Source organism: Drosophila albomicans, chromosome 2L (assembly GCF_009650485.2).
Source record: "Drosophila albomicans strain 15112-1751.03 chromosome 2L, ASM965048v2, whole genome shotgun sequence".
Taxonomy (NCBI): domain Eukaryota; kingdom Metazoa; phylum Arthropoda; class Insecta; order Diptera; family Drosophilidae; genus Drosophila; species Drosophila albomicans.
The window spans coordinates 30,047,138-30,075,011 of record NC_047628.2 but is presented as its reverse complement, the minus strand read 5'-3'; the positions used below and the strand labels follow the sequence as shown (position 1 = coordinate 30,075,011).

The 27,874-nt window shown below is 44.6% G+C and overlaps 3 protein-coding genes across 3 annotated transcripts in view; 1 reads left to right on the top strand and 2 right to left on the bottom strand.

Moving 5' to 3' along the window:
• Positions 1-3,376: 3,376 nt before the first annotated feature.
• The window catches only part of LOC117565950 (uncharacterized), a 48,300-nt gene continuing 23,802 nt past the window's right edge, over positions 3,377-27,874 (top strand). Inside the window, exon 1 of the mRNA XM_034245338.2 lies at positions 3,377-3,397. Within this exon, the coding sequence (XP_034101229.1) occupies positions 3,392-3,397 (6 nt within the window). The 5' untranslated portion in view covers positions 3,377-3,391. The remainder of the gene's footprint in view (positions 3,398-27,874) is intronic.
• LOC117565953 (glutamate receptor ionotropic, kainate 2) lies at positions 8,244-12,209 on the bottom strand. Its single transcript, XM_034245342.2, has 11 exons — positions 12,023-12,209; positions 11,793-11,948; positions 11,665-11,727; positions 11,229-11,432; positions 10,957-11,168; positions 10,779-10,901; positions 10,482-10,724; positions 9,977-10,393; positions 9,695-9,918; positions 8,700-9,528; positions 8,244-8,644 (listed from the first exon to the last, which is right to left on the bottom strand). Exons 1-11 carry the CDS (start codon positions 12,102-12,104, stop codon positions 8,348-8,350), a joined length of 2,850 nt encoding a protein of 949 aa, XP_034101233.1. The 5' UTR covers positions 12,105-12,209; the 3' UTR covers positions 8,244-8,347.
• On the bottom strand, positions 22,537-23,171 carry LOC117565955 (uncharacterized). Its single transcript, XM_034245344.2, has 2 exons — positions 23,075-23,171; positions 22,537-23,009 (listed from the first exon to the last, which is right to left on the bottom strand). The coding sequence occupies exons 1-2, from the start codon at positions 23,127-23,129 to the stop codon at positions 22,663-22,665; spliced, it is 402 nt and encodes a 133-aa protein (XP_034101235.1). The 5' UTR covers positions 23,130-23,171; the 3' UTR covers positions 22,537-22,662.

The window sequence follows — 27,874 nt, the reverse complement described above, 5'->3', positions numbered from 1 at the left end:
AATAGAGAGAGAGAGAGAACAAGCAAGGAAAGAGCAGTTTGCAAATTTACAGCAGCTGGCGAAGCCGTTTGCCAAGCAAGCTGAAACAACAACATGAAACAGACAAAGTTGCACTTTTACTACCAATCGACCGACTACAAACTGCAGTTGCAACTGCAACGACATCACTGGGAATATGGCATGGGGATAGAGATGGGGGCCTCTCATGGGCCATAAACTAGTTCAAAATCGAAAGTTGCATTGAACTTCCTTCAGCTGGTTTCCACTTTATTCTGCACTCACATTCACATTCACATTGAAATTCACATTTCATTTCGATTTACGCTTGCAGCTGACTTGAAATTGAAATTGTGATAAAACGTTGACATTGCAAACTGCGATGAACATTTCGAGTAGTTTGTAGTTATCACCAGATGAACGACTTCTAAACCAGACTTACCACACATAAATCTCTCATTGTATATTAAATTGAGTGATTTGTACGCTGTCGCGATTTATGTTAAATGCGTTTTTTTTTTTGTAATACATAATTACGATTTTCAGCTCTGGCAAACACTTAAAAACTTTTGCCTAATTGTTTGGTTGGCCGTGGCGAATTACACGCATAATTTATTTAGTGGATTTCAACAGGCTTTGAAAAGAACTCTAATTTATGTGCGCGTCTAAACAAAAACTTTTCACTTCACCACAAACAAACATATATATATAGATATGTAAATACATTTACGGCTTAGGAATAGCCAGGAATTAAATGGGCGAAGAGGAGTTTTGTGCTTCGGCTTTGTAGAGAAACATGCTAATTGAATTCCATACAATAATTTTGCTATGCTTTATTCATTAGGCGCATAAAAACGCAACGCGCGACCAACAAGCAAACAAACAAACTAATTTGCATAAAGTTAGGCACACACACAAACACACATATATACAAGGCTCACACTCACACACATCCTCCTATACAAAAATAACTAAATGAGTGAGCGCAGTGAATGAATGGAAATGGAATGAATGAATGAAAGCGCAGTTGACAACTTTTTAAGTAGCACACAATTTACGGCTCTTCCCTAATCTGAAGCTGGCCAAATGCAAATGAAAAGCAGCGCGAACAATACAAAATTATAGGGAGGAAAAGTGGGACAGATATTTTTGGCTGGCCAACAAAAAGTAAGAATTAACCACAAACAAGTTTGCAGCATGCGGCACACGTCGCAATTTTATCTCATTATTAGCGCATGAGGTAACATTAGCAGCAAAATGGCAACAGCCAAAGCTAAAGCCGAAGCCAAAGCCAGAGAATAAAATTCAAATAAAAGATACTCATATAATGTACACTCTGCGCTGGCCAAATTAAAATTTAAATAAAATGACGTTGGATGAGAGGGCAAACGGCAAGCGGCAAGCGGCAAACGTTAGCAAGCGGCTTTAAAAAGTTATATGCCAGTCAGACAAGTGCCTGTTGTTTCATTTTATTTTTTCACTTTTTTCACTCACAAGGTTGTGTATGTGTGTGTTTGTGTGTGTGCAGAAGGAAGCGGCTACACGAATTGCCACTTAAAAATTCAAAAGTTTTGCGGCTGGCGCATATGGCAGCGATTCAGGCAGGCAGCGACGAAACAGCTCAGCCGACGCGTAGTAAGGACAGACAGACAGACAGTCGGAGGCATAAGCAGCCAACGGAAGTGTGCGCCAAAACACAGCAGAGAACAGTGAACAGTAAGCTGGCTATGGGATATAGAATATGGGATGTGGAAGCGGGATGTGGGATGGAGAAGTCAGGAGTCGGTTGCAGGGATCGCTCTCACAATTGCTAACAACAATAACAATAACAAAATGTGCCACAAGGCGCGGCTTTTGGGGTTAGCCCAATGCGCGGTTTTTGTTTCATAAGCTGGCCGCAAAAGGCCTTAACCCGAATTAAATACGCCAGACAGAGCGACAGCAGACAGAGACACTGAAACACAGAGTCAGAGAGTGGCACACAGCTGAGTGGCTTTCAAATTTAATTTCAATTTTTCTCTGGCCCTAGTCCCTGGTCTAGTACTTCATTTGCATAGTAAATTCCAACGTTTCGCACATGAAATACGCATTGTAAAAATATTTGATATACAAATATTTTGTGCTGGCAAATTTATACATGGAAAAACGCCACAGGATGAAAAGAAAACGCGCCACGGATTTACAAGCTCTCGCACACAACTCGCGACACACACACACACACACACACAACACACACTCGCTCACAGTGGGAATTACGCACATGTTAAAAGTTGCCTTGCCGAGGCCTAGAAGCAGATTCAAAATTTGTATTGCATACTTCCAGGCTGTTGCAAAAAGTTTTTACAGTAGAGAGCTAGCTGCAAAGTTTCGCACGAATTTCAAAGAGATAGACCTAAGAAAATGCGCTTAAGCCAAAGCAAAGGGAAGAGAATTGCATCCCCCAATTGTGAAGTACGCTTGATTGCCGTGAAAAGTCGAGCAGCTAAAGCGCCCTGTTAAAGCCTCTCAGTACTTGCCTGCTGTCACTTTTAGTTACAGTTGCTCGTTCCTGCAGATGCAGATGCAGTTGAAGTTTCTGTTTCAATTATATCACTGCAACTTCGAGCTAGAGCGCTGCCTTTTCGTTTTGTTAGCCAGCAGCGACAACGTCTGCGGAAATGTATCCCGATTTTTGGTCGAAAGCAACGACAATACGGCGCACACACTGCCAAAAGCCAGGCACACTCCGGCACAACTTTAACACCGACAACAGCTCCAGCTCCGATTTCGACTCCGGCTTCAATACACGCACGCACACCACACTAACTGAAGCAGCAACATAAATGAGAAAACGGGGAATGGGAGCGGGAGCGGGAACAGGAACTGAAACAGAACGAAAACGAGCGCACGAAAATTTGCGATGTCGATTTAAAAGCTGCTGCTTTAAACCGACGAGGACGCGCGGATTTTTGCTCCGATTCGTGTGTTTTATTTTTGGTTGTTTGGTGGAACAAAAAACAATTATGGCACGCGGTTGGAATTTGTCGGTTTCGATTTCAATGCTAATTTCGTGTTATTGCATTTAAATTATATTTGCAGCTCACGTTTGCTGTTGTTGTTATTATTATTGCAGTTGCAAGTTGTCATCGTCGTTGTGGCTAACCTTTTAATATTTAAATTTTGTTTGCTCATTTCAGCCAATCGCGGCGCGGCCGACGCAGCGCGTGGATTCGCAGTCCAAGTTTCAGTTGCTGACCGCACGATTCAGAGGCAAAACGAAGACTGAAATCCCTCAGTTGGCGCACTCGTTGTTATATACGCTGAGCGCCGTCGTCACTTCGCGGCCTCTTGCTCGGACTCGAACCCACCGACGGATCCACAGCCATCTGGAACGACTGTTAACAGTGCTCAGGACATGATGGTGAGTTTCTTGCATTTCTATTTCAAATACGTTTCGTGACGGCGACTTCAAATGCCGATTGAGGTGTTGTTTGTTTTGAACAGTCAACATTCTGTTGTCGGCCACATGAATTGGGAATATATAGTAGTATAGTTGGTCGTGAATGGTGATATGGAAATTTAATTTGACTGCTGTGGAATAGAAAAGTTTTCTTGATTAATTCGTACGATATACAGTTTCTGTTCTGTTATATATTTTTGTATTTTGCTCTGTTAACGTTATTCACTCGCAGGAGCATAGCTTGCCATAAAACTACTATAAACATTATCCGCGCTTGACAGCATTCTGTTAATTTTATATAACAGTAGTCTGTTAATTCCCTTCTCAACTGTAGGGGTTGCTTTGTATCCACTCTATTCTTGTAATTTAAGATAACAGTAGTATGTTAGTTCCCTTCTCCACTGTAGGCGTTGCTTTATATCCGCTATGCATAACATTCAAGTAACTTAACATAACAAAGACCTGCAAACTTCCTTCTCAACTGTAGGGGTTGCTTTATATCCGCTATGTATAACATTCAAGTAACTTAACATAACCATAGTCTGTTAATTCCCTTCTCAACTGTAGGGGTTGCATTGTAGCACAGTTAACTTTCCGAAACGGTTAACATTCTCTCACAGGGGTTGCTCGGAATAAGATCTGTTAGTGCTTGTTGCTTAACAGTTGGCAGTTAACAGCTGCCAGAAGAGAGACGTGAATTGCAACCACATGCCACACACTGACATTTTGCAAACTATTTAAAACAACATAAATATTATATTGAAGATGTAGTATGGATGCAAGTCCTTGTGCTCCTACTCGTGTGTCCTCCTAGGGCTTCTAAGTGGCAGACGGCAATGGGGGGGGGTTGGAGTGGGGTGGGTGGTAAAAATACTAAAAGCAGCGCATAAATAACGACACTGCGCGCATGGAACGCTGGGAACGTACATATAAAATACACACGGGTCACCAGCGACGACGAGAAATAAATTGTATTTAGTTGGGCAATTTATGGGGCAGCAGGGCAGCAGCGTTAGAAGTATCGAAGCAGCGGGCACACACACACACTCACACATACACATGCATAATTCAGGGCAATGGCGATGGTTGCAGTTGCAATTGGGTGAGAGCTAGTGGGAGGCATTGGAGCAGCAGCAGCGCATTGATGGCATATCCTGTCTTTGTTTCACTTTGTTATTTTGTTATTTTCAAATTATTTATTGGTCACGACGGGGGCAAGAGGAGGAGGAGAAGGAGGAAGCCACACACACACTCACAGAAACACACAGCAAGGGCCAGAGCAATAGCTAATGTGTAATTCAATAGAGTAAGTAATGTGCATCAATTTTCAGCTCAATAACGCATGGAATACAAATGCGAAACATGTGCAAATATGTACACACTCGCACAGAGGCGGAGATAGAGACAAAGACGGTAATGGGAATGGGGAATGGGGAAGGAGACTGAGACACAGACAAACATCCGCAGAAATAAATATCTAATAGCTCCACGCTGCCAGAGCAGATCCCAGCTAGCATCGCATCGTATCAGCATTCGCAGCCCCTTCTCTTTGGCCAAGTTTCAAGCTCGCTTCGACATTGTGTGACGCGTTTCCGTTTCCGTCTTGTGGCGGCGTCAGCTCAGCTCGTAGATGCGAGACCGAACCGAGGAGGAGCAGAAGGAACAACGTTGTTTGCTCTTTGCCTTGGTTGCCAGTTCACAGCTTACAGCTCACAGCTCACAGCTCTGCCATCTAGCAGCTCTTTATCTGCGTTTATTTGTTTTCGGTGTTGGGTGTTTTCTTTGCCCTCAAACCATTGTCTTAGCTGCGCATCGCCTCCCTTGGCAGCTGCCCCACAACTGAACGTGCCATAAGAAAAATTGCAATGGGTTTTTGCAATTGCAATTGTTTTTCTTTTTGCAAAATGTAAAATGTGCTTTGCAGCGATCGCACACGCGGATGCGGATGCGGCATAGCCATCACTATTTGTTTGCCAACGAGCTGAGCTTCAAATAATACTCGAGTGGGACCCAAGGGACAAAAGGAAGTGGCCTGAGTAATGCCCATGCTCAACACTACTGTAAGCGAATGTATGAATTTATGAGCAGAGCCTCAACAATTTGCCAGCAATTGCCAAAACAAGCAAGCAAAGATCTAGCAACTGCAGCTGCAAAAGCAACAGCAACAGCAGCAACTTCATTGTGTCAGCGCAACAAGCCAACAATAACAATAACAAGCAAACAATCAGAGAAAACAAACTCGAATCAGCCTAAGCCAGCGACAAGGCAATTTCCAACTGCCTACAGGCTCAGTATGAACTTGATGGGCAGCCAGCCTGCTAACAATTGTTGTTTTTGTGTGTGTGCATGAAAGGTTCGTTTTTCAAATTTGCTGCTTTATGCGGCAGCCGAGTAATTAACACAAACTTGTTAACTGCCCAGCAAAGAGAACAAGTCGAGCAGCGAGCAACACTCGCTTTAGGCTTAAATTTCATGCACAATTAGTCCAAATTTGTGGCATATTTTTCGATCGATTTTTGTGGTTATATGAGTTTCATTGGGTCAACCAGCTGCAGCTGCACGTCAAAAAGCATGCTCACATCCACTTGGGGCAATCAGCTAATAACACAACTAAGGCTAAACGCATACACAAGAAACCTTTCCATTCTCTTTTTTCACCTACTCGCTGCACACGTGTCGTATACTTGCTGCCAGTCGAGTCGAGGCTGTAAGAACGTGCTATAAATTGTAAGGACTGCGATATATGTGGACATTATCACTATGCTTGGCTCCACTTGCAGTTAATTAAAAATGTTGCCGGTAATTTCCTTTGCCCATTTTAGCCGTATATATTTATGCCGCCTTCTTCTGCTGCTTCTTCTGCTCAAGACTTGCCAATGTGAATTTCAATTGCAATTTGTTCTATAAATTGCAAAAGGCCCAGACGAGTTGCTCCCAAGAATGAGGCGAGGCCCATCAACTCAACTGTGCACTGAAGCCGTATCCTGTGTGTGTGTCTCTCAGTGTATGCCATGTGATTGCTTGTCAGGGCCACAGAACGAACGATAGTCTCATCCCTCTGATGCAGCACTACGACCTGTGCTTGAGTGTCCTGGACTTGGTCACACACATGTGTAGAGTCTGCAGACTGAGACAATTTGCACCTCGACTGCAGCTCATAAATTTCCCAAAGTGGAAAATTGCTCAATTTATAACTTTTCAAGGTGTTGATTGCCTTTGAAACTTATACGTTTTAAGTTAACCCCATTGCTCTTTCCCCCCTAATCGATGTGGCCGCCCTTCGTGGGTTAAGCGAGAGATTCTGCTCACAGCTCAGAGCTCGAAGCTCACTTATTAATTTGTTTATGCGTCTCTAATCACTCACACCCAATTGCTACTCCTCCGCTTCACCCCTTGCCCCTTTTTGCTGCTGTCGACAGCAAATCAGAAAAGCCGCAGATGAACCTAAACCGATGTCGCTTAGCATTCAGCTCGTGTGTCCTTCCGTCCAGCTACCATGCTGTAGTCCTGCTCTCTTTTTCTCACTCTTTCTCTCTCTCTCTCTTGGTGGTGACAGGCAACAACAAATGTTCAAAAATTTGTTAACATCAAAAAGTACATTAAAGGCTCAAAGAATGCGCTTTCGTGCGGAAATTGCTTACGTGCGTGGCATTAACAAATGACATCCAGTCTGGTAGTATACTTCTGCTTCTGCTATTGCTGCCCTTTGCCTCGGCGTATAAGAGCACCCTTGGCTGCTTCCTATGGCTGAGCTGTTTAGGGGTTGCAATTGTTCGATTGTGGAACGTGTGGAAGTTGTCGCTTTGTCGCCGAGCCTTCAGCCATTGGCCATCGGTGGTGGATTCGCTTGTTGCCCCTGTGCGGCTTGTGCGCATGGATGAGGCAGGCAACAAGTGTGTTGAGTTTGCCACACTCAGGCAAAGGCAGATGTGGAGACTTTTAACAGCGCTGTGCTCGGTTTAGCAGCGAAGCAATGGCCAAACCTCAAACTCAAACTGCAGTCCGCTGGACTCCATGCGAAGCTACTCAAATGACACACGTAGCGTGAAGTCACTTCACAACAAAATAATTAAAAAGAACACAGACTGCAACACAAATACGACACACAAACATCAGCAGGAGACGCAGCAATGCAAAGGACACTTGTCCTCGTCACGGAATGCAATGTGAACCCCAAACGCAGTTGGCTTCGCTGTCAACTTCGATGGCCATGGGGCTGTCCGTGGAGATGACGACGATGACTGCGATGCGATGCGATATCGAGGTCGTTGCTGTCATTGGCGACGGGCGTGCAAAGCTGTCCATTTTACAGCAGCCAACAAAGGCCAAAGGCGACACAACACGGCGCAAGCCGCCGTCGTACACACATCTTCAGCCCCCTTTCTCTGGCTTCTGTTGCAGCTTCATTTTGTCCTTAGCCGGGAGCTGCTTTAATAATTTTCGTGATGGCGAAGAGACACGCCACAGTCAAGAGCCGGAGACAAGAGAGGGCAGCTTCGTCAGTTGCTGGTGGATATAAAATGTCAATAAGCTCCAATAACGCAATTGACAAGCTGAGGCAGCTTTGCTGTGGCAAACGGCAAAAGGCAGCAATAAACGAAAATTACGTGCAGTGAGCGGGAGAGAAAGGAGAGGGTTGCTGGCTGGCTGGCTGGCTGGCTGGGCAGTGAAGCGAGTGGCAAGTTTGTGCAGAGCTATGCAACATGGAGTGGCTCCTGTTTCGCTTCTTGCCACGCGGACGCAACCAATCGAAAGAAATGCTCGCTCCCTGCTTGGCCCGCGGCATCGACTGCCAAGTAATTTCAAGCTTAAAGAAGCTCAAAATTGATTACGGGCCAAATGATGGGCGTAGTTTTTATTGCAAATAACTGAAGAGCTGAAATGCTCGTAACAGAACAGCTAACAACAACATCAGACACGGGCTTCTTCCTCTTCACCTTCTCGTTCGCTGCCCCTTTCTCCACTGCCACTGCAACTGGGCGAGGGACGCGTCGCCGGCGGCAGCGGCAACTCGCGCATCTCCTCCGAGGAACGGCCGAGGACAATGCGACGCGCCGACTTCGGTGTGCGCTCCATGGACTTCCCGATGGAGTGAACGGGAGTGCTGCGCAGACTGGAGGCGGTTGTAGATCCTGAGCTAGGTTTCTTGTTGTTCCAAATGCGTAGCACAAATATAATTTCCTTGATGAAGGCCTGCTTGAAATCAAGCTGCAAAAGAAAGAGTCACAGATTCAATCGTCGCTTTGGTACAGACACAACTTACACGCTCCTCGAGTGCCACTTGCTGCACGTAGACCAAAAACTCAATAATGCCAATGATGAAGGCAATCAGAATGCCTATATACAAAGTGTAGAAGATGCCGCGCAGCTCCGAAAAGGTCATATCGGGCGTGGCATTTGGATCCGCCTCTTCGACGCAGGTGTTGTTTTTCTGCTTCCACCATCTCTGCTTTATATTAAAGAGTTCTCCCCGCTCGCTCAGCCGGAGAATGGCAACACTCAGATTGGAGCGATAGTCGGCGCCAAAGGGAACGGCAATCGCATAATGCTTCTCCCCAAACTTTTCGCCCACTGAGCGCAGTTTGCAGTTCTTCTCGCGATGGTACTCCAGCGTTGTCGTCTCCATGAGGAACATATAGTCACCATAGCTGGTGGCCACGCGGTCGACGCCCTCCAGATTATCCTTGGTGTAGGGCGAGGGATCGGCCTTGTTCATCAGATTGAAAGCCAGGCGATAGACGGTCTCATTGGACTCGGCCAGCAGATTGTAGGTGCTGCCGCCGTTGATTGTGCCAAACTTGACTTTCGTTTGAGCACTGAGATCCTTGAGACTTGTGATGCTGCCCTCCATCTTGGAGTTGGTTAGAAAGGCAGCCAAGTTGGCGGTGTACGAGTTGGCTATAATGATGGCAAAGATCCACCATGTGGCCTCCGAGAGACGGACTTGCGGACTCCGCGGCAGAATATCGCAACCAGCTGTCATGATAGAAGCCACTGTTAACCAGAAAGTGTTGTGCAGATGCCACTGATTTTCCAGTGCGTCCGGATCGCGATTACACGGATGGGGGTTCTCCCACTCTGCCTTGGCAATGCTGGAAAACAAGAAATGAAAAGTATTTCAACCTATTGGAAGATTGGAAGTGGAGCAGTATATTCGTGTTCCATTTTGGTCTTTATGATTTCATGATTCTGGAGGGTTCATGATTTTGGCGTGTTTTTCATAATTTTGGCAAAAGCCAATTATATTCCTTCACTTACCGAGCGATAATAACTTTAAGAAAGGACATGGCAAATACGGAGATGAGAATCCAGATCCACACCTCCCCACCAAAAGGTTTCAGATAGGCCTGCCACTCATTCTCCTTGGGCGGACTCTTGTACGCTAAAATACTAACACCCAACTGCATAAAGGGCACCGTGAAGTCGACAGCCGTGCGACGAGCTTGGGTAATGGTCAAATCACAAATTCCCATGTGGGCATCCTAAGAGAGAGTTCATGAGTGTCTGTTTATGATATATGTATGATACAACACTTCTCACATTGTTGACAATCTCGCCAATGATGCCGTTCCACTGCTTGGTTATCTTGTCCTGTTTCCCATACTGCTGATCTGCGACGGGAACAAAAACATACTCGAATCCCACCTCCTCGGAAATGGCTTTGATTAAGTCGACAGCGTAGCCCTGGTAGATGGCATTGCCGGTGAGATTGAGAGCCGCCGCAGTGTCGTTGACGGTGAAATAGGGTGGGCCGATACGAGTGGCGACGCGATAGACAATCTTCTTTTGCACCTTGTCCTTCACATTCAGCTGTGTTATCTGGCCTCTGGTGTCCCAAATGGCAATGCCAATGTTGTCGACGGGGTCATAAATCTCAATATTGAAGTTAATGCGCTGTCCATCCTCGTCAAACTGCAAATTGCTGGTGCGAAAGCTTGCGCTATTCACGCCGGAAGTCTACGGCGGCACGTTCGATTAGTGAACAACTCATCAGAACAGAGGCAGCCGCATCTGCCAACTGCCAACTGATGTCTGCCTTACTTACACCCTTCATTAAACGCGCCAAATAGCGTCCCATCAGCCAGGGTCGCCCTCCTGTGGGGCCAAAGTCGCAACTCATTCGCGGCACAGACATGCGATCCGGATAGAAATAGGTTGCGTTGCGCCAGGCCTGGGCAAACAGATGGAGACTGTCGTGGAGCAGATCCAGCATTAGAGTGCGACTCGTTTCGGTACTCTCACTAACAACGTTGTCTTCTTGGGTCACATAGCCATACTGCTGCATATACTAAGTGCAACATGGATTAAAAAAATCACTAAAAAGTCAACTAGTGTCACTTACTGCTTGAGGGTCAGGGTTGAGCAGCAGCCGAGTTGCGGTTATATTCACCGCAAATGTCTCGTTGTCCGCTGTCAAATCCTGAAGATTATCATTGTACGTCTCCAAGTTGGTGAGAAAGATGTTCTGGAATCAGGCAAGTTATAAAATCGAAATATATTTACTGCTTTCTGTTACCCACATTGTACTGCTGTGTCAGGTTAAACTCTGAAGAGGTATTCAGCAAGTCCACAAGCATATCAGACGAACAGTCGAGAACAATGCGACGCTCGCCCAAGATACTCTTCCACATCACACGAAAGTCTTCGTCCTTCGTATACTTGCGCACTCTTACCACATCGTTGTGCAACTCACGCAACTGCAGAATATCCTGCAAGCGAGCTGAGGCTTTAGCTAAGAGAAGAATGCTGTCAATAATATGAATGTATGTAATAAAAGGCAGAGGACGCTTACGATCTTCGGCATCGTAGACAACTGTGAACTTGCGCCAGCCAAGATTCTGCACAATGTCAGCATAGGCCTTGGATAATATCAGCTGGGAGGGATAAAGATTGAGGGTCATCTGGTGGTTTGGCTTCTCGGCTAGCTGCTCTTCATCAGCTGCGTCGAACTCAATGTGTGGTATGCCGGTGTTATTGCTGATGAGAGCAACAATATCTATAAGGAAAATAAAATCATTCATCTCTCTCTCTCCCTTTCTCTTTTTCTTTCTCTCTTCTGTCTTTCTCTCTGTTTACAAACAAATTAATTCAACAGTTTGCTTTGCTCCCTATTCGTCAAGCTTTTTTGGCCTCTTTTCTTTATTTTTATTTTGTGCACGCTTTCTACACAAAGTTCTCCACGCTTTCGCTATGCGCGTCTGTCCCAGTTGTTGCCCCTTGCCACTTACCGCTTGCCGCCTTTGAACTTGGTCCAAAAATAGCTGCGACACCATTATCTATGAGATCGCAAGCTGAAAGCAAAAAGTGTTTTTTCTCCGTTAAAATTGTCCAATAACAAATGCAAAGAAATTCCCACCGTGTCCCATTAGAATAAGGCTGCCGTCTTCGGGTCTGAGGCGTTTTATTAAGGGATTCAATGTGAAAGTTTGCTCAGCCTCGGGCCCGTTAATGGCGTTTATGACATCCGTGAACTCCTTCTCCAGCTCGATTTCATTGTCGTAAAAAAAGGCACCTAAGTGAAAACAGGTGGCAACATTTTCATTTAATTCGAGAATGTGAAAATGTTCTCATTCTCGTTTTTCTCACCAATGTTGATTTGTTGCTGCAGGCTGCTGTGCACTAGAAATGCACTCCAAACGCACCAAATAAAAGCAATTCCCTGCCGCATTCTTGCTGTCTGGAATTTCGACAGTGTGGCGCACACACATGAACTAGCAATTCGGTAAATTTTACTGCAAAAATATTTCAGAATAACGTTGCGAACTCGGCGAGAGTGAAGTGAGCACTGAAAAGCTTTTTTGTCCCCCTTTCCATCCATTGATCGTCTCGGAAAATTATTCTATGTTTGAACAGCAGACCAGCTGTTTTATTTTGGAAAAGCTTTTTGGTCAAATGATTTGCTGATGATCATCATCATTAGAGCTTTTGACATTGCTCTGCGGTCGTTGTGTTGTTAGGTCTGTTTAATAAAGGATTGAACTGTCAGCGAACCCTTTGGCCAATGGCGAACATCAAAGCCATCAAATGTACAATGATTAGCTCCCCAGGGTGCTGCTTGCTAGCTGCTGCTGCTGTCGGACATGTCAATAGCAGCACTATTATCCTTAAGGAGCGCAGCTCAATCAGACACACACACACACACTGAGCAGAGAACACAGCGGGAACAGGATGCGAGTTGTGGCAGTAAAGCGAATTTATTTGCTCGTCGAGTGCGTGCGAGAATTTCGCTTGTGGGACATTGATTTCTATTGAAAATTGATGAGGTGTCAATTTTTCATAGAAAAACTCAATAAGAGCTTCTTGATGATGGCAAAGGGAAGGAGTGGGAGAAGGGAAAGAGGAAGGGGAAGGGAAGCACGACAAGCGTTTGCCAACAATATCAATTTGCATAAAAAACACATTCACTAAAAACACTCTCCCATACTTGAGGGCAAAAAAACACACGCATAGATATTTCCTCATATTAACATATTTTAATGGTGTGCGTGTGTAGACTGACACACACACATACGCACGCGTCAATAACAATATGGCCGCTGGTGTCATTTTAGCCTTTGGCCCTGTTTTGGTTGTCGGTTTTGGCCTAAAGTATTTTATTGATGCCAAACACGTTTTGTCCTGAAGTCAACCTTTCGGGCGCAGTGCAGTCGAAATTTGAATAATTTGTCGACAGACGCCAACAACAGGTAGCTGATGGAGGCAAGAAGAAGAGAGAGAGAGACGAGTCAGGAGACGACATGCAAAGCAAAACGACCGTTTATATTCATTTCCATAGGCCAAAAATAAACAGAAAGTGGCAGGTGGGCTAGCGAATGTTGATTGTGATAAATGCTGTTAACGATACCGAACGATACGACAGCATTCGCTTTAAGATTTCCAAAAGTAAACCACTAAACAAAGTGGCGAAAAACACAAACCAGAAACGTGTACAACAACAACAAAAAATGGCAGAACAAAGCACTTGCAAAACATTTTCTATTACACACAAAATATTTATGGTTATCATCAGGCAGACGCAAAGCCCCCATGCAACAAACATGTTCCATGTATGAAAAAGAGTGCCACGAACAGGGAGGGGGGGACAGACAAAGACAACCCAGGCGAGCGAGGAACAACAACAAACACACAAACAACAATTCCAAATCCAACCCGCAACAGCAAAAGAATCTGCAAAAGTTTTGCTAGGTAATAAGAGCGCGGTCTAAAGGGTGGTCACAGACGGTGCTTGGGAAGGGGGAGAGGAAGAGAGGGAAAGAGTTTGGCTGGCTAGTCTAATGCTGATGCTGATGCTCTACCAGTTGGTGCAAAAAACTTTTTAATACTTGCCATAATGTTGCCAAAAGGATTATCCAAAAGAATGACTTTTAATGGAGACAGGAAGTAAGCGCATAACAGACAGAAGTATTAACTGTTTCCTTCCGCATTCAGCCCTGGCATACACACACACACACACACACACACTCTGGAATCCGGGATGTACACACACGCACACATATTCGTATTTACAAAAATGTCAGTTGCTAAGCGCTGCCAGTTGCCAGTTGTAGTTGCTAGTTGCTCGACGCTGGATGCTGCCGGGATTTGCTATGCGGCAAGTTGCGTATGTGTGACTGTGTGTGTGCGTGTGCTTGTGTGTTTGTGGTGGCACATAAGCTGTGCGGAAATATTGCAGCTTGCCTCATAACGGGGAGCGGTCGAAAAGCTTATGCTTATTTTTATTATTTCATGCTGCCAAACATGGCGGAGCAAGGCTCCTGTCCAAGTCCTGCTTTCTGCCTTCTGTCTGCTGTCTTGTGTCTTCCAGGAGTACATTTGGTTGTCAGGATTAATCTGAATTTTTTTCGGGTAAGCTGCTCTCTGTCCAGAGATTGGTCAGAACAGCGTTTGCCATTAGCTTGAGGCATTTTCAATGTAGCCCAGTGTGACTAAGTGTATATTCTCATATTAATAGAAAAACGTAGTAAGGTAGGTAGCTAGGAGGTGGGTAACTTGGGGCAACGTCTTTGCTCTTGGCATTCTTCAATATATTTTCCTCTCATTTTGCATTTTAATGAGTTTAGCTCAGCGAGCGCGAGCGACGACCTGAAATATGAGCCAGTGTCGACAGTGAGCCCCATAATTTTGCAGCCAGACGTTGTTTCTTTTTCCGCTCTATTATTCTAAGAAAGTGAGCTAAGTCGGTTTGGCAGCAGCCTCGCAGCTTCCTTGCTGGCTATGCTGTCTCATGCCTGCTGCAGGATATTGCTTTAATTGAAATTTATGCTAAATAGATTGACACTAATGAGCAATGGCTGCTGCTTCTGCCTGCTTCCACCGAAGAGGTAATTCCAGCCACGATGAGAAGACCTCCTGTGATAGTCGGCCAGACCATCTACATAATTAAATTGCTTCCCACTTGTTTCCACTTTTTTTCTTACTTCACTTCAGCCCAATATGCGCTTTCTGGCACTTGAGCTCGGTGTCAACAAAATTATCATTATTATTATTATTTTTTGTACCCACTTTCGCCGATCCGCAATTTGCATAGCAAATCGCTAACGCATCCAACAAATGCTTGCTTCCGTTCAGGCTGAGTGCTGGATTTCCGTTGCGGAAGTGACTTTTCCCCAATGTTGTGGCGACATGTCGTCGTCTTAGTGGGCCCAAGAATTCCCTGCCTAAGCCAGATCCATAGTAAAATCGATCTAGGCAGCGGGGAAGAGAGATAGATGGACCCTGCTCCCCATCTCCGTCTCCGTCTCCATTTCCATCTCGCTTTTGTTGTGTTGCAAATGTACATTTATTGCCTTGGTGACGGAAATGAGTTTTTGTCGTAAACTTTTATGGCAATAAACGTTGCTTGTTAGCGTAGAGGCTATTTCGTTGTAGTGCGAGGAATAGCAACAGCAGCCAGCAGGCAACTAGCGCACAAAAAATAAAGAAAATAACAAGATTTTTGCAATACGAAGTCTGTTTACTCTTCCCCTTGAAGTAATTGTTCTTTTATTATGGTGAATCAGAATAATTTATGAATAATTCATCATTACGAAACTTAAGATACGCCTATAACCTAGCCATAATAATTTCATTATTAATAAAGATAGTGTTTTAATTAATATTCCACTGACACACATATTTTGTAGTGAAAATATCGAAGTTTTTGTGGTAGAGTATGCAGAAAAAAAACAGTGCGGAAATTACGCACTTGGCACTGACTGCCACAGTCGCAGTTTGTGTTTCTGTGAGCCAGAAATCATAGTCGTGGTCATGGGGAATAAACATACAATGCACAATGACTACTATGCGTATACGTAACACACACATAGAGCAGAGCAATTGTATATGTAACTCTGTATATACGTTGTGCCAGTTTTTGTTGGCGCTTCGACACGGCGTCACACATTGACACGCTGCATAAAAATAAGAGCCTGCAATTGAGGCAAATGTTGAGGGGCATCAAAAGGGAAGAAGGGAGGGAGGAGCAGGGACGGTGGCCGATGAACGACTTTCGTTTGCACATTGCGACGACGACGGCGATTCCTGCGAGCATTTTCCATTACATTTGCCACGTCACGGCACATTTCTCTCACATGTCGACTAACCAGAGAGTCGGTGCATGGCAGCTTTTCCGTTTCCTGCGCTGCAGCAGCCCAAAGAGTCCAACAAGCAATGGGAAGGAAAGGAGGTGGAAAGGCAGGCAGAGAGGCGGTGCCTTGCAAACTGCTGGCTGTTGTTATCATTGCTGGCTTTTGTTTCATTTCTGTTGTCTCATGCTTTTAATTCTTTTAACAATAGCGCTAAAAGTTGTGCATTGAACACTTGGCTGCGCTAACAATAAAAATGGCACGGAAACGCCACTGTAAACTATACTACGACTGCGACTGCGACTGCGGCCAATCCCATGCCACATCGCTGCGCCCCCGAGGCGTGTATTGCAAAAGATAACAAAAATATTGTTTGCCGCAATGCAATTGTTGCCAAAGAAAACCAGACGAGGCAACGAACCAAAGCGGGGCAGATTTGCATGTTCAACTCTGTGTGTGTGTGTGTGTCTGTGGGTGTTGGACACTGTGGGCGTGGCTGGTTTTTCCATTTGTTTCACTTTATTCACACGCCACCCGACGCGGTGAAAGTTGGTTCGCCTTCTGCCTTCTGCCTGACGATTGCCGCCTGCTGGGCGCAACGTGTACAGCATCCGTTTCCGCTGAAAAGTTTCATTTCCCATACGATGGTAGCCCGCTCTTGTTGTTGTTGTTGTTCTTGTTTTCACTCGTGGTTGCTCCTCTCGTCGTTGTTGTTGTTGTTATGATAAAGTACAAAATTAACTTTTGAAATAAACAACAAAAGCAACTTGAGCTGCAAATGTGAGCGGGCAACAGTCTCGAGGCAATAATAGGTGCTGAGCCTCCATCCTCCATCCTCCATGCTCTGCTTCTCCGAATTGTACTCGCATGTAAAACAGGCAACGTTGCGGAAAAAGATGAAGTGAAAAAAAGGCCAACTGAAAATATGGCAAGCATCAAGCCAGAGAAAGCTGCACAGACTCAGATAACCAGCCATCCCGAAGAATAATGAAGGAACACGTGTTTACAACTCGAGTCACATCGAGTGGAGGAGTTGTGGGTGTGACTGTTGTTGCACACACATACTGACACACACACACACACCTTATGCGGCGCCACATTTGATTTTTAGGCACGTAAAAAATATGAAAAATTTCGCATACACACAAGTTCATAACTCTGGCAGAATCGCATCGCATCGCGAAGGGCAAAGCGAGGACAAGGATGCTCATCTTCCATCTTCTTCTATAGGCATGCATATTAAATACAAAATCCAAGTCCGTGCCATGGAAGCCCACTTCATCTGCTAGACGCACATATTATGCACACATGGCGGAGTACATTGGCAAGTTATCGGGAGAACACCTCACCTCTTGCTGCTGCTCTCGCTGCTCCAGATGCTGGTGCTCTCCGATTGTGACTCTGCATCAATACGAAAAGCAATCAAATTGCAAAAATTTGTTTCATTTTCTACGATAACATGACTTGAATTTGATGAATGCCTTGGCAAGGCACGACCGACCACGGCTCTAGTTCGATGCTGGAAGCTAGTAGAGGGATCCCAGCAAGGTGCACAGGGGCTGGCGAAATGAAAACCAGAATATTGGCAACGAAAGCCAGCCAAATGCCAATCTCAGCGCGCTTTTTACGACTACAACGACAAAGGGGGGAATGAGGAGGCAAAAAAAGAAGAAAAAATGTGCAGATATGGCCAAATGAAAGAGTTATGAATCCGCAACTTTGTTGGCCCCTACCAACCCAACTCTCGAAGCGCTTCTGGCGAGTAGCTCATACGAATGCCAATGCCGATTACTAATACGCCCCGTGCTCTGATTCTGACTCTGCGACTGTAGCTGTAGCTGTAGCTGTAGCTGCCTGGCTGGTTGGGTGGAGGATTAAAATAAATGCGCCGCATTTGTATGTGCTGCACGACTGGAGAGCAGTGGGAACCAGCCACTCGATTGGATGCGAAGTGGGTTACGGCTTATGGCTTATGGCTTAGACCATTCGCGATAACCGCTATTTATGTGAGCCAGTCTCTATTTGAGTATATGATGAGCGAGTACAACTACGAGTACGAATACTCACTCATTCAAGGCCTCGCTGCCGCCCGGAGCCAAACATCAAATGCAAAACATTTTCGCTTATTTTTTATTCCCACATTTTAAGGAGTCGCTGAGCCTCAGGCGACGTCCTACTAACGTCAACTTGACAGGACCAGCTCAAAAATGTTACGAAATTTGTAATTACGACCACGTCAAAAGCAGTCGCAAAGGCAGCTAAACAAATCCGCTGTGGCCTGAAATAAATGACCAAAACAACTTTCCGCTTCCCCTAAAGGTCATTGTGGAAGTGAATGGGGAGGGGGGATGGGAGATGGTTGATGGGCGCGCGAAAACATTGAAAATGAAAATTAAATTGCGGCCATTTTGGACGTTGCCGCTTCGTTGACATGAAAACAGCAATAAAATGTTAATTTCTGCATAATGAAAAGCCAGCAGCATTATTATCCTTTGCACCCCAGCAAAACACACCTGCTTGCCACCCAATTTCTTCCTCATTGTGTTGAGAGCTGTTGTTTCCGTTACTTCAAAGCTGCTTCAATCGTTGCTCGTTGACTTTGGGGCCAATTTGTTAGCGCAACTTTTGTTCTCGTTAGTGGAAAGAAAGAAATCGACTTGCTGCTAACGATACTCTTGATGTCGGTGCTGATGCAGATACTGATGATGTTGATGCTGATGCTGATGCTGATGCTGATGATATCGTAAGCTGCTTTTGACGTTTGCCATATGCAGAGGAAGAGGGGAGCGCAGCAACTTCTTCCTTCACATTACGCATACATGAAGGTCCATTTAATATGGCATTTAAACCGATTTGTTGCCTGGGGAAACGGAACTCAATGCGAGTTTACCTTTTGTTGCCTCCACAGCTCAGACGAGAAAAAATATAAAGCAGCAAAGCAGCATTGCCCCAGTTCCATTTCCAGTTGCAGTTCCTCAACATAATAATGTGTCTCAGGTCGAGTCGTCGAAACATTTTAATGAATCAAATGGCAAACGATGGCAGTTCTTGCTGATGTGGTGTTCCCTAAGCTATCGGTAATCGGCTAGCATTTCAATCGCGCGCTATGACACATCATCAAAGTTGGCATATTTCATTTCATTCGACATCGATATGCACGTAGTAAATCCTTCTTTGCGTGTTGCGTGTCAGAGTTCAATATGGCAAAAGCCGGCAAAAGCAACCAAAACACAATCAGAAACACAAACACAAACAACATTCAAGTGTTACCCTCTACTCGATCTATAGAACGAGTTTAGGAGCTACGAGAAGGGAAAAAGGAGCTGAGGGGGGGAGGGCAAAAGGGTAAGAAATTTTCATTTCATTTCGCGCGTCATTTGAGGCGGCGCCGTTAGAAATTGTTGCAATGTTGTTGCCATTGTTGTTGGGCCATTGATTGAAATCGCATAAAAACAAAGGCAGCTAGAAGCGTTCGAGCTGAGCGTGTTTGGGGTCGTCTGTAGTTGTAAGAGAAGGAGAACGAGCAAGAGGAAGGCGGAAGGGGAGAAGTTGAGTTTGCGAGGCGTGCCTCGAGAGCTGGGCATAAAAATATATTCACAAGTTTTTCGCCGTTCGATATTACGAGTTGCGTTTCACCATTTGCCTTCGATTGGCTTCATTTTCGTAAAACTTTTGATTGTTTTTCGCGTTTCAATTTCTCGCTGCCCCTAATGACAGTCGAGCATGCCATGAAATATGAGTTGATTGCCACAGCCCCCAGTCAATTGACAGTAGACATCGATGTCTCGCACCATTGACGGGTTATAAACTATACCAAATGATGAAGGTTCGCTTTCTTTATTCTTTGATATTTTCCCCAAAATTTCGCATGTTCAACGTTCGAGTAGTCGACGCTAGCAAACAAGCTCATTAGGCAGCGGCAATTACTTCTAATTAATGCCTTTGAAAAGCATAAAATTTTGTTAAATTTGTGCCCCTGCTTCGTGGCCTCGACTATGTGGAACACAGTCAGAGCCGACTTTGCCTCGGCGACATCCAGCGCCTTTTACCTTTCTTACACGCCAATTAACTCTGAACGCTCATTACAGACTGAGAGCTGGAAGCTGTGAGTTGGGTGGCTAGTTGTGTCACTCTTTGGTGCAACGGGGCGTATTAATTAGCCACTCGAAGCCACCGCCCATTCAACGCTCGACGTTCACGCTGCCAGGTAGACGTCACCATGACGCAGCTTCCAGCTTCTAGCTCCCAGTTGCCCCGCTTCAAATGTTTCATTTTGCAGGCACAGTTCAAAAACTGTCGTCTCCTCTCGCTCTCCTTCTCTTTCTCTCTCTTCCCCGCTCTACTCATCTCATTTCACGGCACTCGTCCTCAGCGTCGTCGTTACCATTACGTCAACTAATTGGCTTCATTTGGGGTTGCCTTGTGGCTGCCGTGCGACGTTTTCCTTTTGTCGACAACGACTGCAAGCGAGCAACGCTTGTATGTGTTTGTGTGTGTGTGTGTGTGCGGCAATCAGGATTTTCTAATTGGCAATGAAAAGCGCATAATTTATGAATATATCGCGCACTTATTTCATGCTACACTTAGCGAGAAATTTCCACATTCCTTCGCAAAGCTGATTGTTCTCTTTGGTAATTTGGGGCCAAAAGACAAAAGATCGATTATGTATAGTATATGTGTACACACACATATATATTTACACATATATAGTTCTGTGTTTAATAAAAACATAAATCGTTAAACGGGCAACAAAAAAAGATGCACAAATGGCACTTTACACGTTGTTGCCAGTTAAAAGGAAAAGGAAATGAAATAAAATGAAATAAAGTAATGTCAGGAGTACAAAAAATATTCATCAGACCGCAATTCAGTTGGTTTTACTCGACGAGTCGAGTCGAGTGCCAAACTTTCGCCTTTTTATTGCCCATTTTGGACATGCCGCAAAAAGTCAAAAATTGCATTTCGCCATATGCGATATGTATGTATGTAGTTCTCTCATTGTTGTTGTTATAGTGGTTATCACTACCACAATCTCAGTGTGTGTTTGTGTGAGTGCGTGCATCTGTTTGCGTTTTATTTTAATTTCCCACGACGGCACACGAGGCGTATGAAAAGCGGGGAATGCATTCTTCCCTTTCCCTTGCTCTATCTTCTTTTTGCTCTCTGCGCGTGCTTTCGCTCGTATGAAGCACTTTACATTTTACGTTAATGTAAAAATTGTGCAGTGATGTAAGCACGTCTTCCGCACTTCACTGCCTCGCATCCTGTTTGGCCAGCCAAACACATTCCATCTCAACCAAAACAAACCGGAACGCAGAGTCAGAGTCAGAATCAGAGAGTCGTCACTCCGTGGTACCTGTGTGCATTTTAATAAAAACGAATTAAAATCTACACTAATAAGCTTTTATTATTTATGTTCATATTTATATTTATATTTATTCGTATTCATTTTCGTATTCACAGTCGAATTCGCAGTCACATTCTCACTCATATTTGTATGCATGTTGCAAATAAATTGCACTCGAAAAAGCAAAGTGCACATTCGCTGGCACATTAATATTTGTTCGTATATATATTTATATATGCAAGTGTGCACAGTCAATGTACTTAGCTTGATGTACGTACATATGTGTTCATTTGTGGGTTAGTTAGAGTGAGTTCACTCACTCCTGAGTATGGGTAAATGTGTCACTGTGAAAATTGCTTTGTCAGCCTTCGCTCAGTGCCATCCAAAGTCGATCCACTTCACTCACACAGTGACACACTCACATAGAGCATATACACACCCTGAGCACCCTGACGACACACATTCTCTTCCTCCATTCTCCATTCCCCATTCATATTATATAATTTTCCATATGCGGATTAGTCTTAAGCCCCAGAGCCGCCCACAGGGCCAACAACTTGCCAACTAACTGCAACCTCCATCAACACCGCCATCGCCACCGCCATCGCCACCAAAACTAGCAGCGACATCAGCAGAAGCAACAACAACAACAACAGCAGTTACATAAACCGCTTTCGTTGCGGCACTTTAGTTTGCGGCTTGAAGCTTCAAGCGCGACAGGAGCTTATCATTTGTTTGACAAGCATCAAACTGGCTTCCCCCTTCCTTATGTCTCCGCCCTTCTCCCTTCCTTGCTTCACTCACGTTTAGGTAAGACAAAAATGGGCACAATAATCTGCGTCTGCATCCCGCAACATACTGCACATCTGCTTCAAAATCCGATTATCATACTAGGCATTTGTATTAACTTTAATCTCCTAATGTCAGGAAGCGGTCGTTGTTTCTCTTTACTGATTAGAATATGAATAGCGCAGCCAAATGAACTCAAGAATGTCTCATGGAGTATGAGCAAAATAGTTTGATACTTATTCTAATCTATTATGAATTAGAATCTCTTGAACTTATTTATGTATTCACTTTCACAAGCAACTATCTATTGTAATCAGCCGATAATGATTTGCTGGTCAACGTACTCTCTGTATTACTCGCTTAATCTATTCCAAACCGACTCGAACAGAGTGAGGCAATGATTATGTGCACATAATTTATTGAGATAAGAGAGAGTAAATAATTGAAACATATATTTTTCTACAAGTTTAAAATCTTTAAAGTAACTTTCTAGTATTATTTATAGCTCTGTCTGAATGAACTAGTTTTCAGCTTTGTCGGTACGAAATTTCCACACCGTTATCGACTGGGAAAAAGTTTTCTTTAGTCACCGAGATCGTGTATGCACAAGTTTCACAACTGGGATCCGAAGCCGAGGCCACTTCATTGGCCTGTAAAGCCGAGCCCATTTCAACAAGTAGCCCAGAGTTAGAGAATTTCGCCCGCACTATTTCGCCAATCAGATTGAATTTTCGCATATCCAAAAGCATTTTCCGAGCCAGGTTAGTAGGCACGTCACCTTCGCTGATTCCATTCTTTAGCTTCACATACAGGCGGGAACTGAATTCAGTGCTGGTTTCCTCTGTAGGTCCGTTAGTGGTAGAGATTGAGGCAGCTACGGTGGTGTATTAAAGAAGTTTAGTTACCTACTAGCAAACTCTATTTAATCGAACTACGTACGAACTGCACTTTTCATTGAGATCAGCAACACCGCAAAGATCAAATATGAATTCATTTTACTGTCGAGCAGTCGCGTTCCTATCGAGTAAAAAACTCACAAGCGACTGAGGCGGCATCAACAACTAAGATGCTCAACTACAAGCTCGTTATCAGCTATTGGTTGATAATTCTCAGGTCAGACTGTAACCTCAGTCGAGTAGGGAGAATCAGCTGGCGAGAAGCCAACTGCCTAATGATGCATCTCCCGATGTCGTCAGGCCTGTCTTTGGACAGTATTTCAACAGTCTTCTCAGTTTTCGGTTGAAAACCAATTAGGAACTGCGCCAAATAGTCAAGTGCTTATCCAAGTCTCAGCGTAATGAAACGCAAAAGATTTTCGCTTATTCCCACTCCACTTCTCTCTCCTGCTTTCAGGGTCAACCGGAACGTGAATTAAAATCAAGAACGTTAAATGATTTTTGCACGCTGCGATATCATCAAATTTCATGCACTATCAAAGTCAATTTCCTGTCAGCCTGCCAAGCAGATGAGAGCCGAGAGAGAGGGCGGACAATCGAGTGGGCGGGAGGGAAAGAGGCCAAATGCCTGCAGGGGGGGAAAACACTCATCGAGTCTCGTCTTCGGGCCGGCGGCAGTCGCAAAAATAATTTATTCAACTGGATACCGTGGTCGCTGTCGGCGGTCGACAGTCGACGGTTGCTCCTCAGTATGCTCGCTGGTCGATGGCTGCCCTGCGGTTCATTGTCAGTTAAGCTTTTTAAAAGAAAACCACTTAGAATGTTGACATTATCCTTCACTTTCTATTTATTTTGTCATTTAATCAACTTCCTGCTTGACTGTCGTCATCGCCTCCGACATCGCGCTGATGTCGTTGCCTTGGCGCACCCTCCTTCGCTCCCTTGTGAACTGATTTGCATACCAAGTTTGCCAACTGTGGTGGCCACCATGAGGTGGCGCCGCATCTTGAGATGGACACAGTGCCATACACACAGCTTCTCTTCTGTTGTCGCCAGTATTTGTCCTTCTCCATTGCGCCGTCTGCGCCAATCAGTCAACGGGACGAGACCATTGCTCAGCCAGTTGATGCTCCTGTTTCACTTCTCTGCTTCCCATGCTTCCCATGCTTCCCCTGCTCTCCCCGCTAGCTAGGCAAATAAAAATTGCTTTTTGCCGCATAACCTGTGCGCCGCCAACCCCAAACCATCCCCTTCTTCTGCTTCTTCTTCTTGTTGCCCATCAATGGATAGAGTCAATTTGATAGCTGACTGAACGACTTGCCGTCGGCCTGGGCCTCGTCCTGTCTTGTGTGGCATTTTTCGCATAGACTGACTGACTGAGTCAGTAGCTTGCTCATTTGGCGTTATTAAAGCAATTCTATGAATATTTTAAACGCTTTGTTTGAACGCCGCCAAATGTCGTTGAGTGTGGGCCCATAAAAGGTTTAGTATTTCGCTCCCGCTCCGAACGCTCCGAACGCTGAGGAAATGCACAAAAGGCGGCGGCCACAAAAGCAGACTCGAGGGCAAATATTACGATGAGTATGTAAATAATGCGGCAGTGATGGGTATCTTGCATTCTATTCTCTTCTCTGGCTTTAGCTGCTGTTAAGTCGGTCAGGCTGGGACTAAGTAACTGTAGCTGAAAACATTAAGTGAGTGGGTGGTTAAGAGGGGGAGGGGGGGGGGGGGAGGGAATGGCACATTATGAGTTGAAAGCATGCCGAACATAAGCCGCATTTGGGCAATCAGACGAATAAGGGAATGGCCATTGAATGGCCTTTTGTTTAAGCACGAAAATGCTTTTAATTTGCCACTTTTCCCCACAACAAATACACAGTACTTATTTATTTCTAAAAACGCACACACAAAAAAATACGAATACACTAAAGTCGAAGAAAAGCCGCACACAAAGCGCTCAGCAGTGAATTTTCTTTTTCTTTTGTTTATGAGGAGCAGTCGCAGTTTTAATAAGTCGACTCGAGAGCACTTAAAGACGAGAAGGAGCATTTACTGAGAATGTTGCGAATGCTAGAATGGGGCGAAAATATGATAACAAACTTTGTTGTTGCAATTGCAACTGCCACTCATGGCTTAATGCTGAAATAATTACGAGAGAAACTTGATTTTGCAGTGCTTTGAGAGCTGTTGCGTTTCGCAAAACTATTCGCCAAACAAACTGAGCTCAAGCACATGACGCCCCAATAAACTACGAGTAGAGAGAGAGGCAACTACTCGCAGCTCTTGAATTGATTAAACATGTAAAAAGTTATGAGAGAAGGGCATGGAGAACTCTGTGTACAGCCGAGTTAATTAGAAGTCTATTGATAGAGCCTGAATTGCAGCTAATGTCGAAAAAGGTTTCGGTTGGCAATTTGAGCCACAATGCACCCAGAATGGAGTGAGTGCATTTATTAATTAAAATGCCACAAAAACGCAAACGTAAACAGAGAGACAGAGAGACAGAGACAGAAAGAGGGAGATAGAATGTGGTACTCATTATCGTTAGGCAAGTGCCCATCAAAAGCAGACCATCATCATTCAATGATTGCAGTGTTTGTTAGTTTAATTATGCGCACAACTACACACACAAAATACACACACATACTCGGTGATGGGACAAGTATCAAGTCAAGCCTCATCGAGCTGTGTGCGGTTTGTTATCATTCACAATATTTCGCTGCGTTTGTCGTAATAATTGAAAAACATTCGTTCAGCCACAAAAACACAACACAGCAAACACCATCAGCAACATGGCTAACATAAACAACGCTGTCAACTAGCATAATTTTTGTTCAATTCGGCCACAGGTATTTGGCATTTGCATTTGATTTGTATTTTTTAATTAGGCTTCGAGTGGCCTGTGGCTTGATGACCACCATAAATGAATGAACACATGTATATCTCTGATATTGCATTTGTAATCACGAATCGCGAATCAAGTTGGTCAACGCTCTTTTGCATTTAATTCAAATTTGAGGTCAGTCCATTAACTTGTCGCTTCTCCACGCGGTATCAAAAATGTTTATTCAGTTTGAATTCATTGGCAGCTCGTTAAATTGCATTATCTACATGAAGTTATCTCAGCTGCAACTATGATTGCAGACGCAAACGCAGACTCGACTGCCGGTTGAAGACGTCTGCTTAAGTTAGACATATGTAAATATGTAGCAACAAAATGAGAAGAAAAACAAACTGACAAAATCCAATCAACGTTCTCTTTTTTTTCTAATCAGCAAATATAAAGTAAATTCAATTACGCGGCGAACAGCAGCTACTTTGTAAATCCCCAGGATCACACGGCTGCCACACGCTGCGTGTGTGTGAGTGTGTCGTTATTTACATATACTCTCAAGTATGTGTGTGTGTGGGTGTGTGGGAAGGGGTCTGCGTAGGCGTGAGTGCATGTGTGAGTGCGAAATTTGTCCCAAAAGAAATTTTGAAAATAAATAGAATTCCGCTAAAGTCAAAGCGAAGTAAGCAAGCGGGCTAGCGGGGTAGAGTGAGGGGGAGAGAGGGGGGAGAGATCTGTCCGGGTGCGCTCTCGGATCCATGGCAACTAATCAGAAATTCCGTCTCATGCGCGACCATTTCCACGACGCGCTGCGACGCGTCTCACAAAAAAAAAAAAAGAAAAAACGAGTACTCGAAAGCCGTCAGACAACGGGTCGAGGGGACAGATGAGCTGACGGACAGTCGCAGGGATGCTGGAGAGAGACGAGGGGGAGAGTCAGAGGTACTAAGAGGCAGCCCAGCAAAAGCAGCTCCTGCTCCGGGATTATGCAAAATTCAATTTGCAACTTAAATGTGTTTATTTTGCGTTACGCTGGGGCAATTTTTATTTTCACTGAAAATGAGGGATTTACTTACCAGTGAGGCCGATACGCTGCGATGCGATGCGCGCCAAGTAGAGCAGAGGAGATTGAGCTGGAGCTGGAGCTGGAGCTGAACACAACAGAACAGAACAGAACCCTACCAGAAGGCAACCAAGCAGGCAACCAATGAGCTTCACCGCCATCAATTTTCCAATCTTATTGAGCGTTTAAAAGTGTGTGCCGACTCATCGTCGTCGTCGTCGTCGTCATCGGATGAAGCGACATCGTTTGGTTTGCCGGCGTAAATTGCTGATTTACAAACAAAATGTGATTTTCACCAGTTCAGCCTCAGTCCTCCTTTTTCCATCTCCCTCCTACTCTCCGTGAAAGAGGTTCCAAGACCGCTTTTTATGATGGCAAGCGACATAAACAGTTTGCTGCTCCCTTTGCATAATAAAAGAACTGAAAAGAAACAAAACACAAATGGCGAAGAGGGGTCGGAGGAAATTGGGAAAAAAGGGAAGCGGTAGTGATAAAGTCCAAAGACAAATTGTCAAATTGAATTTGATAGTGAATTTGGTTTCCGTTTATTTAATTTTACGAGCCTCTCTAGCCAATCAAGATCATCGAACAGCTTCCGTCCGACTCAGCAAAACATCATCAACGCAGAGCGGTAAACATTTTGACACACTGTCAGCTACGAGTTTGTGGCACAAGGTTTTCCACATTTCAGATTTCATATCGCACTTTTAATTACGTGTCAGTCAGAGTCAGCCTAGGAAGTCTTTAGCGACAGGAACAACAAACACTAGGAATTAACATTCAAAACGCTGCCAAAGTTTTTGGGGTACCAGGGATTCGCATAATTTATGCCGCCACTGTAATTTGAAAAGCGCCTCACTCGATCTGGGGCTCTAATGAATGTCACCGCCATTGCGCCGCAAATGACAGTTGAATGGGAATTTAGTTTTAAACAAAGAGCAACCTCT